This window comes from Bombyx mandarina, chromosome 19 (genome assembly GCF_030267445.1).
Source record: "Bombyx mandarina strain Sakado chromosome 19, ASM3026744v2".
NCBI lineage: Eukaryota > Metazoa > Arthropoda > Insecta > Lepidoptera > Bombycidae > Bombyx > Bombyx mandarina.
The window spans coordinates 12,661,583-12,677,798 of record NC_143225.1 but is presented as its reverse complement, the minus strand read 5'-3'; the positions used below and the strand labels follow the sequence as shown (position 1 = coordinate 12,677,798).

The following is a 16,216-nucleotide window of genomic DNA, read 5'->3' as shown; positions in this document are numbered from 1 at the left end:
TCGAGATAGGTTAGTTGTGTTATTGTACCAACTATTTATTTAAATGACTAATATTTTAGTGGAATGGACCATTGTTGTATTTCTACTTAGTGAATTTGATGCCAATTTTACTTACATAACCAACTGGCCAGTAAAACAAAATCATTTAAATTGTAAGATTTTTTTATTTTGAAATAAATCTATAAAGAATCAATAATAATTCACTAATTCTATCGACACGCTACAAAGCAATTCATTAGAATCCACACAAGAATTTATCAAAAGATTACAAAAAAAATCAGTCATTGGTACATACACATTTTGGACGGAAACTACTAAGTAAAACTTTTACATAATTTATGAGAATCATTATAATAATTATGTTTTTATAAATAACATTTTTTGATCAATATAGCTAAAGCATTTCTATAATTTATATTTCTGGACGGTAAATTACTTTTTGTACACATCAAATTGGTGGTTTTGTTACAAAATACATAAGAAACATTATCCATTGTTTATATTGCTTTGATTCTTTGGATGAGAATTTGATTTTTTATCGCTAAAAACATTATTTAAGAATCTGCTAGGGACTGTGAATGTGTATTATGTGAAACAACACATGTTTGTCTAAAATTTGAATCTGGAAATGAATTTCTATTTTTTTTTGTTCACAAGTAAATAAGTATATGTAACTATGTATTTCTGGGCATGTCTCATATTGTTTACACTAAAAAATATATATTTACATTTTCATAACATGATTCGATTTCTACTCTTTTAAGGCAAGCACGACCGCATTCTATGCATTTATTGGATTTTCTAAAATTTGATATGTGAAAAGTAATATTTTTTTAAATTGACTGAAATTAAGTAAGGTGCTAACAAATGTACACAAGAATATGAGTTTTAATAGTATCAGTTAAAACTTGTGATTACAGCATTATCTTTGATAGCTGTGACCTCAGGAGTGAGTATAAATCACGTTCAAGATACGTTCAAAATTAAACACAGAAAAGTAGTTAACCAGGTTTTTTTAAAGAAAATCTATATTTTTTAAAACAGTCCATAAGCAAAGTGAAGGATGACGAAAGTATGTTTAGTGAAATACGAGTCGTCTATTATCAAAGGTGGCAATCTGTGCATTTGGACAAAAAAATGTTATTGATATGGCAATACAGATTGATTTGAATATCAATCGTATCCTTCAAAGAATTCGGTTCAAAACCTGCATTAAATAAAGTATTAACTTAACCTGTTATTTATCTAAGATGTCGTTCAGAAGAGTTTTGTGACTGCCAATGGAATACAAAGTCAATAATTCGTTTTTCTGATTTACCAATAATTGTCCAAAAGTCACATTGCCGGCTTTGATAATAGTCGACTCATATATTTTATTGCTCCAGACGGTAGCACGAGTTTACCATCTGCTGTTAACGGAATTATTTGACATCACAACCCGAATATCTCCATCGACTCATTATTTGCATATTATTTATAATTCCTCATCACCTTTCAAACTAGAACGCAGGATTGCTTCGTGTCAGAAATAATTGACTAACCCGCTGTTTGTTTCTCAAGACTATTATTTAGGAGCCGGTGGTAAAAATAATGTTGAAACATCCAACGACTGATGAATTTAAATGAACTCGCGATGGTCTCCTTACGATAGCAGTTATTAGAAACTCTAGACCAAGATTATGGATTATGGACTATGTTCCAAGTCGTATGACTTACGCGATTACGATATACCAAATATGCTTCTTTTATAATGCGGTCCAGTCTTAATTAAATTGCTATCTCCGCTTCATACAAGACTTGTACAAACCACTTGTGGTGCGATAGGGTGCGTATAGACGCTTAACCGTTGAAAAATTAATCAACTTTAACAAATTTCTTTTTTTAATTATTCATTTTATATTGAATATCACGTTAGCAGGAGTTGGTACAAATAATTATTATTTATAGTTAAAAAGTGTTCTTATATGTATTACTCTAAAATGCTTCACATATCTCTTAGATATTACTGAATATGGATTGTTAATCGAAGGTTTATTCTCAGCGATGAAACCACTTTCTTAGTAGGTTTTTTTCAGAACAGATTTCTGTATGGGTATAAAGTCTTACAAACACATGTTTTCATACAGAGGAGACTACTACACTTAAAACTTAAAACTACTGGAATGGAAGAGAATTGGGACAGAAGCTGATAAATGCTCAAGAATTACTGGTAACATTGTGAGAACACTTGAGTTTCCTATATGCTACACATTGTTTGGGACGTGTACGAGTCAATATTCCTGGCAATATTGCAGCCTAGGAAGAACTCATAGGATATAAAGATATATACCTTGTCTTTATTGTTAATTTAACTCAAAATAGTATTTATCTTTTTTTTAGAAATTAATTATTACTTTATTTAGGCGCAATCAACTAACTCCCTTTAATATAAAATGTTTATAGTTTGCCAATGTTACTTCAGGACCTGACAGGATCAAACAATATATTAGGGTGTTTTAGACACAAATACTTTTCTGAATTATTGTAATTTTTCCGTATTTCACACAAGCTTAATCATAATCACATAAATTGCATCAATTTTTATTATAACTGCAATAAAAAGTACTTGTAAATGTCTTAATTTGTGATGTTAAAATCTAATGTATATTTTACAATAAAATATTTTATTTATTAATTTAATACAAAAGTTTTGAGTTTTTCTGTTTAAAAACTTGTGTGTTATCAATTTTTGTATAAAGATATGATTGTCATGATATCAACTATAAAAGTATAAAATAATGTGGATTTATTTACAAATATATATCTAAATATAAGTACAAATGAGATAAAGAAAAAATCATTCTTAAAGTTCACTGGATCGTATTGTCGTTGCCTTGAAGAAATATAGTTTAGAATATGATTTTTTTGTCTATGTAAAAACTTACATATTTTTTGTTTTCAATATATTTAAAGATATACATTTAAATTTGTGTAAGTAAATTTAAACGGGAGTAAACTTGACTTACTATATTTCCATGAAATTATACGCCCTAATTGAGAACACACCTCTTTTTTATAGATTAGTAATTAAAAACTAATATTTACGATTATATTTTTGAATCTCTTTTCTAAAATAATTTTACTTTTACAACTTTACTTGTTTATTAGATGAAAACACAAATGGGACATATATTTTTGGGCTTGCGTTAATAGCGTACATATTTCCATTGGGAATAATTAAAGAGCTTGATAATTGTGAGCACTGGTTAGCACATTCCACGTTACTAACTTAAGCCACGTATGACTCACATTAGGGACTTTTTTCAAGTACCCTTCACAAACACAGTACATACATCTATTTGTACGTTTCCGATGACGTAAATAATACTTTTAATGAACGTGATTCTTGTCGAACTTCAGAGAGCAAGTATTGCTGAAGCTTTTCGTATCGTAAGGTGGATTGTAAGCTCGTCGGTCGAGTCCTAACGATAACTCACGGATGAACACAACGTTCCACGAAATTTAAAACAAAATACACGAACTCGATTTGAGTAAAAAATACACTAAGCATGAAACTTCCGAATAGAAAACTTATAAGTAACAAAATTTATTAAGTTTAAGTTATCTTAGTCACAAATTTTCACATTTCTCAATTAATATCAATTGTTAATTTTCAGTTGATTGTTAAATTTGTTGTTAATTTTCAATTAATATTCTGTTGTCCCAGATAAAAAAAAATGTAGCGCCTAAGTAGACTACAACATATGCTGTAACATATTTTAGACTTGTAAGATCTTTATTTTTTTGTAACATCAATTGTCTATTGAATTTCCATAAAAAAATATTCAAGAAGTTTAACTTCTCACGCGTATCCACGTTCAATTGACACAACGTTTTTTGTCACGATCATTACCCGTTTGATTCTCTAAAGTCGCGACAGGTTAGCTAGTGTAGAAGTGGCTGCTGACTACGCTATAGCGCTCCGAGCGTCCCGTACAGATGGCGCGCGGCTATTGTCATGACAGTGGCCAGCGCGAGCGACGCCGCGTGGCGGAGTCGGGCGGCGGCGTTGTAGATCGCGCAGTACGGGCATTGGGAAGAGCCGCACACTTCGCAGATGTTCAGTAGATAGGTCGGTAGCGCGTCCACTATCGTCTCGTTGTACCGCTCTGAAACATTTAAGGAGTAGTTGTGTATGACTTTTTACATAATTGTCAATATATATATATTATTGCTTAGATGGGTGGACGAGCTCACAGCCCACCTGGTCTTAAGCGGTTACTGGAGCCCATAGACATCCACAATGTAAATGCGCCACCCACCTTGAGATATAAGTTCTAAGGTCTCAAGTATAGTTACAATTGTAACCAACAAAGAAATTTAAATGTAGGTGGTGGTAGGACCTCTTGTGAGTCCGCACGGGTAGTTACCACCGCCCCGCCTATTTCTGCCATGAAGCAGTAATACGTTTCGGTTTGAAGGGTGGGGCAGCCGTTGTAACTATACTGAGACTTTAGAACTTATATCTTAAGGTGTGTGGCGCATTTACGTCGTAGATGTCTATGGGCTCCAGTAACCACTTTACACCAGGTGGGCCGTGAGCTCGTCCGCACATCTAAGCAGTAAAAAACAAAGAAGACAACGCATGCATCTCGAAACTGTATCCGGTTCTAGATCGTGACGAACGAATCACATTAGCATCGTTTAATCGAGAAATAGCCCTGCATAATAAAAATAAAAGCTTATTACCTGGCGCGTAGTAGTCGTAGACCTTGAGGGACAAGTACCGAGACATGTTCGCGACCGGGTACCAGCGCTCCAGCGTGAAGTTCACGCACGTCGGCTCCCGGGACAACTGTAACATTGGAACATTACGTCACTGTTACGAAGCAAAAGCTTTGTACCCCTTTTTACGAAAATTACGCAAACGGAGGAGTATGAAACTTTCCACACTTAATAGTTTATATAGAGTAGGAGTGCAGAATGCTGTTTTTTTTTAATTATGCATAAAAGATCCATTGTATCAATTTAAAAAAAATATGACACGCACTGGTGTATACCACCACCAATACATGGTGTATTTGACATACACACGCATATATACTCTTTTGTTTATTAAAGTTAAAGTCTGTGGTTAATTTGAGAATAGATTAATTTTGTTTGTCTTCAATATTATTTATCTATAGTCTGTGTAGCTTTGGCGAAATCTGTGATTATAAAAATCTATGATAGTCTTTAGATAATAGACCCTTAATAATGTTCAAACTTATAATTTAAATTGATTATGGTCGAATTTGCACCGTTGGGCGATCACTGGTATATTTATAAAGTACCAGGCTGACATAAATGTAAGGAGAACTTCGAATACGTTTTTCCATTCAGTTTTATCAACTGTCTATATTTTTTTAATTAAATTTATAATTTTTTAATATAAATTCATAACTGGAATATTTTTTTCAGTAATAATTGTGCATGTGTGGAGTTCGCGATCAACCTGTTAAAAAATGTCATGTCAAGACACACTCACATATTCAAAATAGAAGAATAGTTTGACGGGCGTGTATCGGGCCCTCTGCAGCGTGGGCACGGAGCGGGACAGCACGTAGGCGTCCAGCGCCTGCTGCTGGATGCGGTACCCCGTCGGGACCCCCGCCTCCAGCACCGCCATGCCCGAGCGAGGACTCTCCTCCTCTAGGGTCCAGCTGTCAAGGAACAATATTATAGGACGAACCAGCTCTTCGCTGCCGTGCGTCATAAAATACCAAGTCGTGTGTGTAACATAAATTAGCATAGCCGTCGATGATGGGGTGTACTATGAGTCGTGCGACTGCGCGTCACAATTGCGATACACTTGTCATTGAAATGAGGAGAGGGCGGAGGCGGACTGACCTGGCGCAGGCCTGGAACATGATGTGCGACTGGTTCCGTCCGTAGTAGTGCTGGTGCGAGAGCAGCTCGAAGGCGCGCAGCGGGGGCGGCGTGAGGAAGCGCGGGATGTCCACGTTGTACGTCACCGACATCTGCAGGATGGCGAACCCCGCGCCGCGCGCCGTCACCTTCACCGTGCCCCACGCCTCCGGGATCTGCGGCGGGACGGGCGCGTTAGCGAGGGGGCGGGGGGTTGGGGGCGGGGAGCGGCGCGCGAGCCCCTACCTGCACGCTCTGCATGACGGCCAGGTTGGCGTTGTCCACGTGCAGCGTGCGCGTGGTGCCCCCCAGAGCGACGGCGTCCACCTCCACGGTGAGCGAGCTGACGTCGCGGAGACGCTTGCGGTTCGTGTACTCGATGAGGGCTCGCAACGCTATGTACGTGTCCTGAAACAAACACCACCCGTTATTATTCGATAAACTGTTACATATATTTAATATTTTGATAATTTTGCTGCTGCCATCTCTAGCATTCAGCCAGTCTATGGACGGGTGCGAGGTGCGCGTGTTAGCGAGATGTAAGTATCATAAATCCGCATCAGTAAATAGTAAAAATATATGAAATAATATTTACTTAAAGTAATGTATGTAGTTTAATTTAATGTAATTCGTTTCCAAATGATTCTTCTTCACCTGATGGTTGTCTGGAAGAGATCGGTCCTCGACACGACCGTCAATTGTACTTTTTTTGTATTTATTGTTTTGCATTGTTTTTTTTGTGTACAATTAAGACTCTCTATCTATCTAATCTATCTATCTATCTCTCTCCCTCTCAATCTCTCTATATATCTCTTTCTCTCTCTCTATCTATCTTTCTATCTCTCTTAATCGAGTGCTTTAAATTTAAAATTCAGAAGTATGATTAATACAAAACTTCGTTATACTCAATCTTAATCAGCCTAAGCCTTAGTACACAAGACGGTACACTAATTCCTATTTCACCGTAAAGGCATCATACGTTGTGCATCCAGCACCGTAGACGTGAGTTCACGTGCTCAAGAGCTTCTAGAAGCGACCGTACCTGCGTCGAGCCCCATCCTCCGTCCTTCAGCCTCTGAGCGTTCAGCCACATGACGATGGGTTCGTTGATGTCCTGGTGGTCCATGCAGGCCAGCAGCGCGAAGGCCGTGGTGGCTATGTTGTTGGAGTCGTACTTGTACGGCAGCCGGGGCAAGAGGAAAGGCTTCTGGTTTTCCATCTTGTACGGAGGCTGGGGTACTGGTTCTTTTCCCCAGTATACTAGGCCACCTTGAGAAAATTTCCATAAAAGTTAAAAATGTGTTTCTAGATATGTTGTTTTGGCCTCAAATGACGTCATAGACAGTGAACCATGAGTTTTATTTGGCAGTTTTAATAAATTTAGTCTCCGGTTTTCTAGATTAGGTTATTTATCTATTACATCATATTTCGAACTGTTAGTTTATATATTTAAAGTTTTCAAATGAGTATTCTATATATATACGGAACTGATATAATATATGTGACTTTTATATAATGATGTCCATTACCGCTGGCCATGCCATTGACCAGAATCAACTGTCTGCAAACAGCTGCATAATACGGTCCCGAGCAATCTGATCCTCCACAGCAGAAACAATGTGCTTAACAATTCCATTTAGTTTTTATAAAATAGTTTTTTTATTATATTGCTTTTTAAATGTCAATATTTAAAGGCATGAGTGATAGCCTCAATAGTATAAAGTCACTATATTGCTGAGTTTCTCAGGTTATATCTATATTCTAAGCCTGTGTGGCTTAGACCCATTTTAATTCGATTTTCACGACTTGTATTTGTAAATATTTTAGGTGTAAGTAAGCTATGACGGTGTTATGTGTGGAGTACCCTCGGACCGCTCCCTCTGCTTGAGTAGGCGGTAGGCGTGGTCGGCGGCGGGCGCGCGCGCCACGGACAGCGCATGCGCGACCAGCGCCAGCGCGTAGGGCTCGCCCGCGTCCTGCAGCGCGCGCAGGTGCCGCTCCAGCCACGCCGCGCCGCGCTGCTGGCTCGACGCCACGCGCGCCGCCAGGCCCTGAAGTGTGTAAATATTATAGCACAGCATAGCATTTACTATATAACATAATTAATAGTGTAATCTCGTATGTGCCCCTAATAAGGCTTCTTCATAATTAAATATGCAATTTCGAAAAGGGCACATCTCTGAAAATGTTAAATATTCAGGAAATGAAAAAAACTGATATTTTCTAAAACAATGTAAAATTTAAAATATTGACAAAATATGCGACATGTGCCCTTTTCGAAATTGCATATTCAATTGTAAACTGGGATTAAGATGATAATTAAACATGGAATACACGCAAGAAGACGTTTTCCTTTAACACCTCCCAAAGTACAACATTACATCTCCAAATATGTGACATTTATCGTCGGACACCTGCGCATTCTTTTTGAAGTGAAACTTCTTTAGGCGCGTTGAGAGTAAAATTTAACTCGCGACAGATAAGTTACAGTTAGAGAGAAAAGATACAATTTAGGACGAGCAAGAGTGAGAAAATAGACAGAGCGTCTCGCGAACAACTCGATCGTGGAAAGAGGGATAGGACAGAGCGAGCCTAGTCGTTTCTCTTATACACAGCATTCCCTAAAAGCTAAAAGCCCAAACGGCAAAAGAAGTTTCACTTCTTTCAAGTGCACCAAGTAGCACGCACACAATTTTGTTGTGTTACGAAGCTCACATGATTGCAAGTATAATCTAAATTATTGTGCTAGAAGAGCATCGTAATAATTTTATTCAAAGCATACTTTTTTTGCCTTTGTGGGCAGTGCTATGTTAATAATACTTTATTTGTAATCAAATGGCTCTTGGCTCTGATATCAATTTGAGGTGTTTTTGTTTTATAACATACTATGAACTGTTTGTAACGATACGATAAAGGATGTGTTCCATATAATCTGAATGCAATATACCTGCGATTAATACTACATAAGGCGGGTTGTCTGTAATTGCCCATTAGTTCTTGTGAATAAACTCTTTAGATAAGTAGTTCTTGTGAATAAACTCTTTAGATAAGTAGTTCTTGTGAATAAACTCTTTAGATAAGTAGTTCTTGTGAATAAACTCTTTAAATAAGTAGTTCTTGTGAATAAACTATTTAGATAAGTAGTTCTTGTGAATAAACTCTTTAGATAAGTAGAACAAGGCCGGTCGTGCCGCGCGACGCACCTCCCGGACTCCGATGTCCTTCAAGTTCTTGACGGTCTCGAGCGTGATGACGACCTGCGCCGTCAGCGTTATGTTCCGCTGGATTATCAACGAATCTTTAGTCTGAAACAATATCATACGAACCCTTTATTTATTATAAAACATTACCACTATACATATATCAATAAAGTTCAATATTTTATATTTAATAAAAACTATTTACGTCATCTAAATAAGCAATAGGGTATCCGTGAAAACAAAAGTTTTGAAAATACATCTTGTTACGCCGGTAAGAGCAACGCCATCTATCGTCGAATAGCAGAAACAAATATCAAAAGATCTAATGAAACCGAGAACGCTCAAGAAGTACAACGCCATCTGTTGTCAAACGGCGAAAAGGAAATCGAAAATATTCGACTTGCGAGGAATGTTCTCGATAATTCTCGATAATGTCGTATTGACTAATAAAATCGTTGCAGAGATGACACGAAGTCAGTCAGTAATCGGATCTACTCGAAGCTAAACAGCGAACGGATCACTTGAAACGAAGCGGAAGAAGTGAACTACGAGTTGTAAAGTGTTCTGTGAGTGTCCTAAGTGTTGAATACAGTTTTAATTTATACTTCGATAGAATTTTTATTTATCCCGAACCCCAGCGCGTAACAATATATTGGTAATTTCTTCTATTGCCTGAATATTCTACAAACTGACGCACAACATCCAGAGGCATCACGAGCGGTGTCCAGGACTACCTTCGCATGACTAGGAGATACGAAGTCAGTCTCTCTGTATGACTGCTTTGTGGCCAAGGAGCGAGGGCTGTGGCGCCTGTCTGGTCACGACACACCCATTACCGGTATAGGCATTTAGATAGACATACACACATATAAACATATAGACATATCGTGACTTTGGTTTCCTTGGTCCTGGAAACCACATATCGGCTGGTCTGTCGGACGAGAACTCTTGCGTCCAACAATCTGAAGACGAACTACGGAGGGGGCGGCTCACCTCGACTATGGTGGGGTCGTAGTTCGCGTGGCTGAGGTACTCCCTGTACAGACTGCTGTTCTTGGGCACGACGAGGCTGGAGTTGTCGTTCCTGTTGGGCAGCCACGTCACCTCGTAGAAGGCGCCCTCCGGCGTCTGGTGGTCAAGGACCCACGACACCGCCATCGATATCACCTGCAACCAGACAGAGGTAACAGTTTATCTCGAACGAAATATGCTTCTCTCTTGTCTGTAGATCTTGTAGGTTGTATGATACTAAGTTCTCTAATGCTGACATGTTTTGTTTGTCACTTGTAGCATATAGGAATATTTATAAGGTGATTTAGTCTTTCACAAATTGTCCTTTTCAATGTTGATATTCGTTCTTTTTTTCATTTCAACAGTGTTTTAGCGTAATACTAACGGATGCTAAGTCAAGCATATATATTGTTAGAAATTCTAGAAGGAGCTGTGACCGATTATTATTTGGGTGATCGAGCTATCGGTTCACCTGGTGGTGAGGGGTTGCCGGGATCCGTCGAGGTCGACCCCTAAATTCAAGAATTGTACTCTGTGACCATTTCCGATTGGTTGGTCGATTTTTCCTCCACCCTCTACTGGTAATGTAATTAGTAATTAAGTGTAGTGCATAGATAGGGTGCACGGTCCCTACTCACGTCCGGGTCGATGTAGATGAAGTTCTCCCACTCGTTGAAGGAGGCGTCTTGGAATATCTTGGCGCAGAACGAGGTGAGCCACACACTGGACGACGACTGGTTCCTACAGATAGCGGTTGTTGTTACGACTATAGCAGCGGTCGGGGAACTTTTTTAATTATTACCCCAAAATATTTTTGTGTAAGTTGATATTACCCCATGGCGAAGAACAAAGAAAAAACGAAATCGCTTCTTTTTAGTAACTTTCATATTATAGCCCCCATGATAATTTAGAAAAGAAAACAATAACTAAAAATTTAACGATTCTAAAGAAGTTTCACTTCAATATATATTTTTTACTCACAAAAGTTTCATTTTTACCCCATTTGGGGTTATTTACCCCGGTTCCCCGACCGCTGGACTACAGCAATAAAACAAAATTGCTCCACTCCAATTATATCAGACTAAACTATATTTAATAACTACATTTACTGGTCGTATGAACTCTCGTGAGTCCGCACGGGTATGTACCACCACTATGCGTATTTCTGCCGTGAAGCAGTAATGCGTTTCAGTTTGAAGGGTGGGGCAGCCGTTGTAAGACTGAGACCTTAGAACTTATATCTCTAGGTGGGTGGCGCATTTACGTTGTAGATGTCTACCGGCTCTAGTAACCACTTAACCAGGTGGGCTGTGAGCTCGTCCATCCACTCAAGCACCAAAAAAAAAAACAAAAATAATATGAGCTCACGCACGCAACTTTTTGCTGATTTAACACTTTGACTGTCGCGTAGGTCACCAGTGCCCTACGCGACGCACTGAAGTCATGTCATGTCATTTGTGTTACTAAGCGTCTGGATTGCCTAACTCTACCTTCTTTTGTTTGTTAACAGTCTTTCAGGTCTCTTAGAAATAGATTCATTTTCATTTTCGTCTTTCTCACCCAGAGTCTATTATATAGTCCGTCGCCTTAGTAAAAGTAAATCGACATGGTTACTTCAGTGCGCCACGTAGGGCACCGGTGACCTACATGGCAGTCAAAAGGTTAAATCAGAGGTCCTCAAAGTTTTACTGTCACGTGACTGAGGGGAGGAGGGTCCCGCTCACCAGTCGCTCCGGAACAAGCTGAAGGATCCGTCGGGCTTCATGAAGGACAGCTGCCGCTGGTACAGGATGTTCATGTGGTAGAACGCCTCGCGCTCCAAGGTCCTGTTCCTCTGGTTGATCAGCCGCATGTACAGGGTGAAGTACATGTTCGCGGCGAAACTGAACATGTTCTGTTCGGCAGAGTCCTGGGGACAGTCGCACATACGTTAAGGGCTGCTGCGGACACATCTCAAACAGTCTGGGACGTTCTCAAGTGTGAAGAGTTTGGCGTAAAAAGCGCGCTCTATTTATTTTGTTCCTACCTAAGCTGGTAGTTTTGAGAGGCTATGTCAGCGTAACGTAACACGCGGCCCACTGAGTTTTTCGCCGGATCTTCTCAGTGGGTTGCGTTTCCGATCCGTTGGTAGATTCTGCGAAGCACTGCTCTTGCTAGGGTCAGTGTTAGCAACGTCGTCAGGTTTGAGCCCCGTGAGCTCACCTACTAGTTAAGGTTACGTTGAAGTGCTCTCTCAAGACCATCAGTTTAGGTAGGAAAAAAAAAAGTGATAGGTCACCATCGGCAGGTCCAAGAGGCTGGTGGCGTTGACGGGCATGGTGGGGAACAGCGGCCCCACCACGTCACCCACGACGCTGACGCGCGCCTGGTTGGAGCCGAACACGTAGTAGCGGTCCACCTCGTACGGGATGACGGGCGTCTCCGTCACGTTCACGTGCATGTACTGGAACACGTACGCGCGGTTGGACAGGTCCAGCAGCACGGCCTGGTGCCGGTGCTGGGGCACGCCGTCCGCCTGAGGACAAACAACGGATTCAAATTCAAAATCATTTATTTCAACTTAGATGTCAGTATAACACACTTGTTGAATGTCAAAATATAAATAATGTTGAAATAATACTCCGGAATAAAATATGTAACAGTTTAATGCAAATAGTAAAAAGAAGAAACACGCTAAGAAAAGTAAAGACGGTGGACTCACACGTGAGCAAAATGTGAACCATTTTTTGACATTACAGATAATATAAATTATGTTTACAATTCTCCAACAAATAACAATGCTAACTCTACCACCGGTTCCAAAAAAAGCCACAATCCTGAGAAGAACCGGCGAAAAAAACAACAAACTCAGCGGGCTTCTTGGATTAAAACACGAATATTTAAAAGACGATACGGTAAGAAGGGAGTCAGCGAAGAAATGGTATGTGATAGAAGAGTATGGAAGGAGAAAGCATGATGCGCCGACCCCAGGTGACTGGGAGAAGGGCAGGATAATGATGATGATTTTAAAGACTGATGAGGTTTAACATAAATGAACATACATAACTTATGTCTTACAGTGAAATTATATGTCGGACCTGTAGAATTGAAGTGGCTTAATACTTAAAATACTAGTTTTTTGCGCAACGCCAAAAATGTAATTGAACAATTGCAATTTTTTTATAATAGTTTCGATTTTAATACTTTAAGCCCCTTAAAGCGCACACCTTAAGCAAGTTTAAGCTAGGCACTTGATTTAAAAGTGGCGAAAACGGTACTTACATTGTCCTTTTCTACACTATGATTTTAGTTTAATTTTTTTTATTTTAATAATTTAAATTTATAGACTGATAGAATGCATATTTCTATAATTCGTTCTTAGTATAGAATTGATTTCCTTAAAAACTTTAGTTAAGCTACTTCAATTATAAAGGTGTGATGTTTTCAGGATATTTCGGATCAGAAATATAATAATGTGCGAATGTGAACAGTACTTACCAGCACGTGTATGGTCTTGGTGTAGGTGTGCGTGCCGAGCAGCGCGGCGGCGTGCAGACGCACGTGCACGGTGCCGAGGCGCGCCGCCACCACGGGCACGTGCACGGTGCTGGCCGCGCCCGCCAGCACGTACACGAAGAACTGGTGCTCGCCGAACGACGTGCGCGGGTTGTACGAGCGGACCTGGGACGCAGACCCTAATGTTACTAACTTCACTTAACAACAACAACACGAATCTCAGGCGTGCATCAATTTTTCTAATGAAATACGTACTCAACAAATGTTCACGATTGACTTCCACGGTGAAGGAATAACATCGTGCAATAAAAATCAAACCCGCAAAATTATAATTTGCGTAATTACTGGTGGTAGGGCGTATTGTGAGCCCGCCGGGTAGGCACCACCGCCCTGCCTATTTCTGCCGTGAAGCAGTAATGCGTTTCGGTTTGAAGGGTGGGGCAGCCGTTGTAACTATACTGAGACCTTAGAGCTTATATCTCAAGGTGGGTGGCGCATTTACGTTGTACATGTCTATGGGCTCCAGTAACCACTTAACACCAGGTGGGCTGTGAGCTCTTCCACCAAACTAAGCCTAAAAAAAAAAACAAAGCGGCATTACGTTATGCACTTTACGTTGCATTTTCGGTACATTAAGAATATATAACAGCACGAACGGTTTCTCGCCGGATCTTCTCAGCGGGTCACGTTTTCGATTATGGCTTAGTTTGGTGGACGAGCTCACAGCCCACCTGGTGTTAAGCGGTTACTGGAGCCCATAGACATCTACGACGTAAATGCGCCACCCACCTTGAGATATAAGTTCTAAGGTCTCAGTATAGTTACAACGGCTGCCCCACCCTTCAAACCGAAACGCATTACTGCTTCACGGCAGAACTAAGCAGGGTGGTGGTACCTACCCGTGCCGACTCACAAGAGATCCTACCACCAGTAATTAGTTAGGTTGCCGATAGATCACGTAGTTCAATTCTAACCGCGCCCCGGTGACACTTGGCCCCAATTAATTTCAATTGTCAGTTTTTTTAAAAAGCTTTTCTAATAAATCCTCGTAACAGTGCGCACACAAGCAGCCAGCCACTCACAATGCCGTTCTCCTCGACGTGAACAAACTTATAGTCGGGCGAGGCCTCCAGCACGACGACGGCCTCGATGTTCTGCAGCTGGTAGTTGAACACGACCACGCGCAGGCCGACCTGCTCGCCCTGCCGACACGAGTCCGGTCCTTCCACTGTTATGAAGAACGGCTGCACTCCCACGTACTGGACGAGACACAACAGGTTTTTATTAAGACATCTGTTCTATTAAATTGGGCCTTAGAAGTGTGTAGTGTAGCTTCACTGTGTGTGACGTCATTTGGCTGCCAAAGTTTTTTTTAAGTGATTTTATGACCTGGTAACTAAGACTTTTAGATCAAGTCTTATTTTAATTTTAATGAAAACTTTTTTATATTAAAAATGTGAGAAGCAATAGTGAGATTCACGAATATTTAGATTTTTTTTTATCCTGCCTATGCTGATAGCCTTGAGAGGCTATATCAGCGTCGCCTTCACTAGTAGGTGAGCTCACGGGGCTCAAACCTAATGATAACGTTGCTAACACGAACCCTAGCAAGAGCCGTGCTTCGCAGAATCTACCGCCTCTACTACTAGCTTCCAAGCTACTACCAGCTTAACTAACCATAGACTATACCCTAGTATGAGCCAATATAACTATTGGCTGTATTCTCTATGTAATGGAATTTCTTAACTTAATTTCAAACAATTTCAAGGCGTCCGATTAAATTGAAAATTTGTAAATATATCAAGGCCTAAGATCCTGACCAAGATAAGCAATTTAAAAAAAATACATTTTAATTTTTTTGTTTTGTTAAACTTGCTACTACGCAATTTGTTTTGTTTTTAAGCTATATTTGTTATCAGATGAAGTTTAAGACAACATCTCTAATTTAGTATAACATTATCCATAATATAATCCTATCCTTATAATAATAATCTTTCCCCTCCCTCCAAATAGAGATATTTACCAATAAATTTTAGTGTTCTATAATAAAACTTACCGTAATGGGTTCCGTCAGCATTCCTAGTCCAAGTGAAGGAGACATGCTGAAGGCTGACACGGTCCAGTGCGCTGGCACCTTTAAGTCGAGGAAAGATAGACTTTTAAGTAGCTTATGATCATGTTTGTTCAAGTTAAAATCAAAATACATTGGTAAAGTATTTGTCCGGACTATGAGTATCAAGGGGCATATTGTTGTGTATTTAATTGACAATAAAAATCATATGTTGTTTATGAGTTATTGAATTGATTAGATTTAACAGATTGTCGTTTCGTTCAGGTTATATTACAACTAAGTTTTGGGTACATAAAGTACTTTAAGAACAGACTATAAATTCCCTATACCCACTACAACAAATGCCTCAGAGGTAGGGATTTTGTTTGTATTTCATTAGTTTCTGACACAAGCATGCGGGACACTGAATGCCAAATACCTTTCACAGACATAGTCCAAATCATAATTAAGCCAATATATTAACAAGTTAAGTATTTGATCTCCGGTCAACATTTTAACCCTCCATCTTTTTAATTTCTTTTTTTTTCATAACTAAGCTGAGAGCTTTGAGAGG

At 39.6% G+C, this 16,216-nt stretch overlaps 1 protein-coding gene across 1 annotated transcript in view; it reads right to left on the bottom strand.

The window, feature by feature from the left end:
• Positions 1-144: 144 nt before the first annotated feature.
• The window catches only part of Mcr (macroglobulin complement-related), a 34,307-nt gene continuing 18,235 nt past the window's right edge, over positions 145-16,216 (bottom strand). Inside the window, exons 20-34 of the mRNA XM_089735404.1 lie at positions 15,649-15,726; positions 14,675-14,851; positions 13,575-13,757; positions 12,376-12,612; positions 11,822-12,006; positions 10,736-10,838; positions 10,080-10,253; positions 9,090-9,191; positions 7,751-7,937; positions 6,929-7,155; positions 6,133-6,294; positions 5,869-6,062; positions 5,507-5,681; positions 4,729-4,834; positions 145-4,148 (exon numbers count right to left, since the gene is read on the bottom strand). Of these exons, the coding sequence (XP_089591530.1) occupies positions 3,952-4,148; positions 4,729-4,834; positions 5,507-5,681; positions 5,869-6,062; positions 6,133-6,294; positions 6,929-7,155; positions 7,751-7,937; positions 9,090-9,191; positions 10,080-10,253; positions 10,736-10,838; positions 11,822-12,006; positions 12,376-12,612; positions 13,575-13,757; positions 14,675-14,851; positions 15,649-15,726 (2,487 nt within the window). The 3' untranslated portion in view covers positions 145-3,951. The remainder of the gene's footprint in view (positions 4,149-4,728; positions 4,835-5,506; positions 5,682-5,868; positions 6,063-6,132; positions 6,295-6,928; positions 7,156-7,750; positions 7,938-9,089; positions 9,192-10,079; positions 10,254-10,735; positions 10,839-11,821; positions 12,007-12,375; positions 12,613-13,574; positions 13,758-14,674; positions 14,852-15,648; positions 15,727-16,216) is intronic.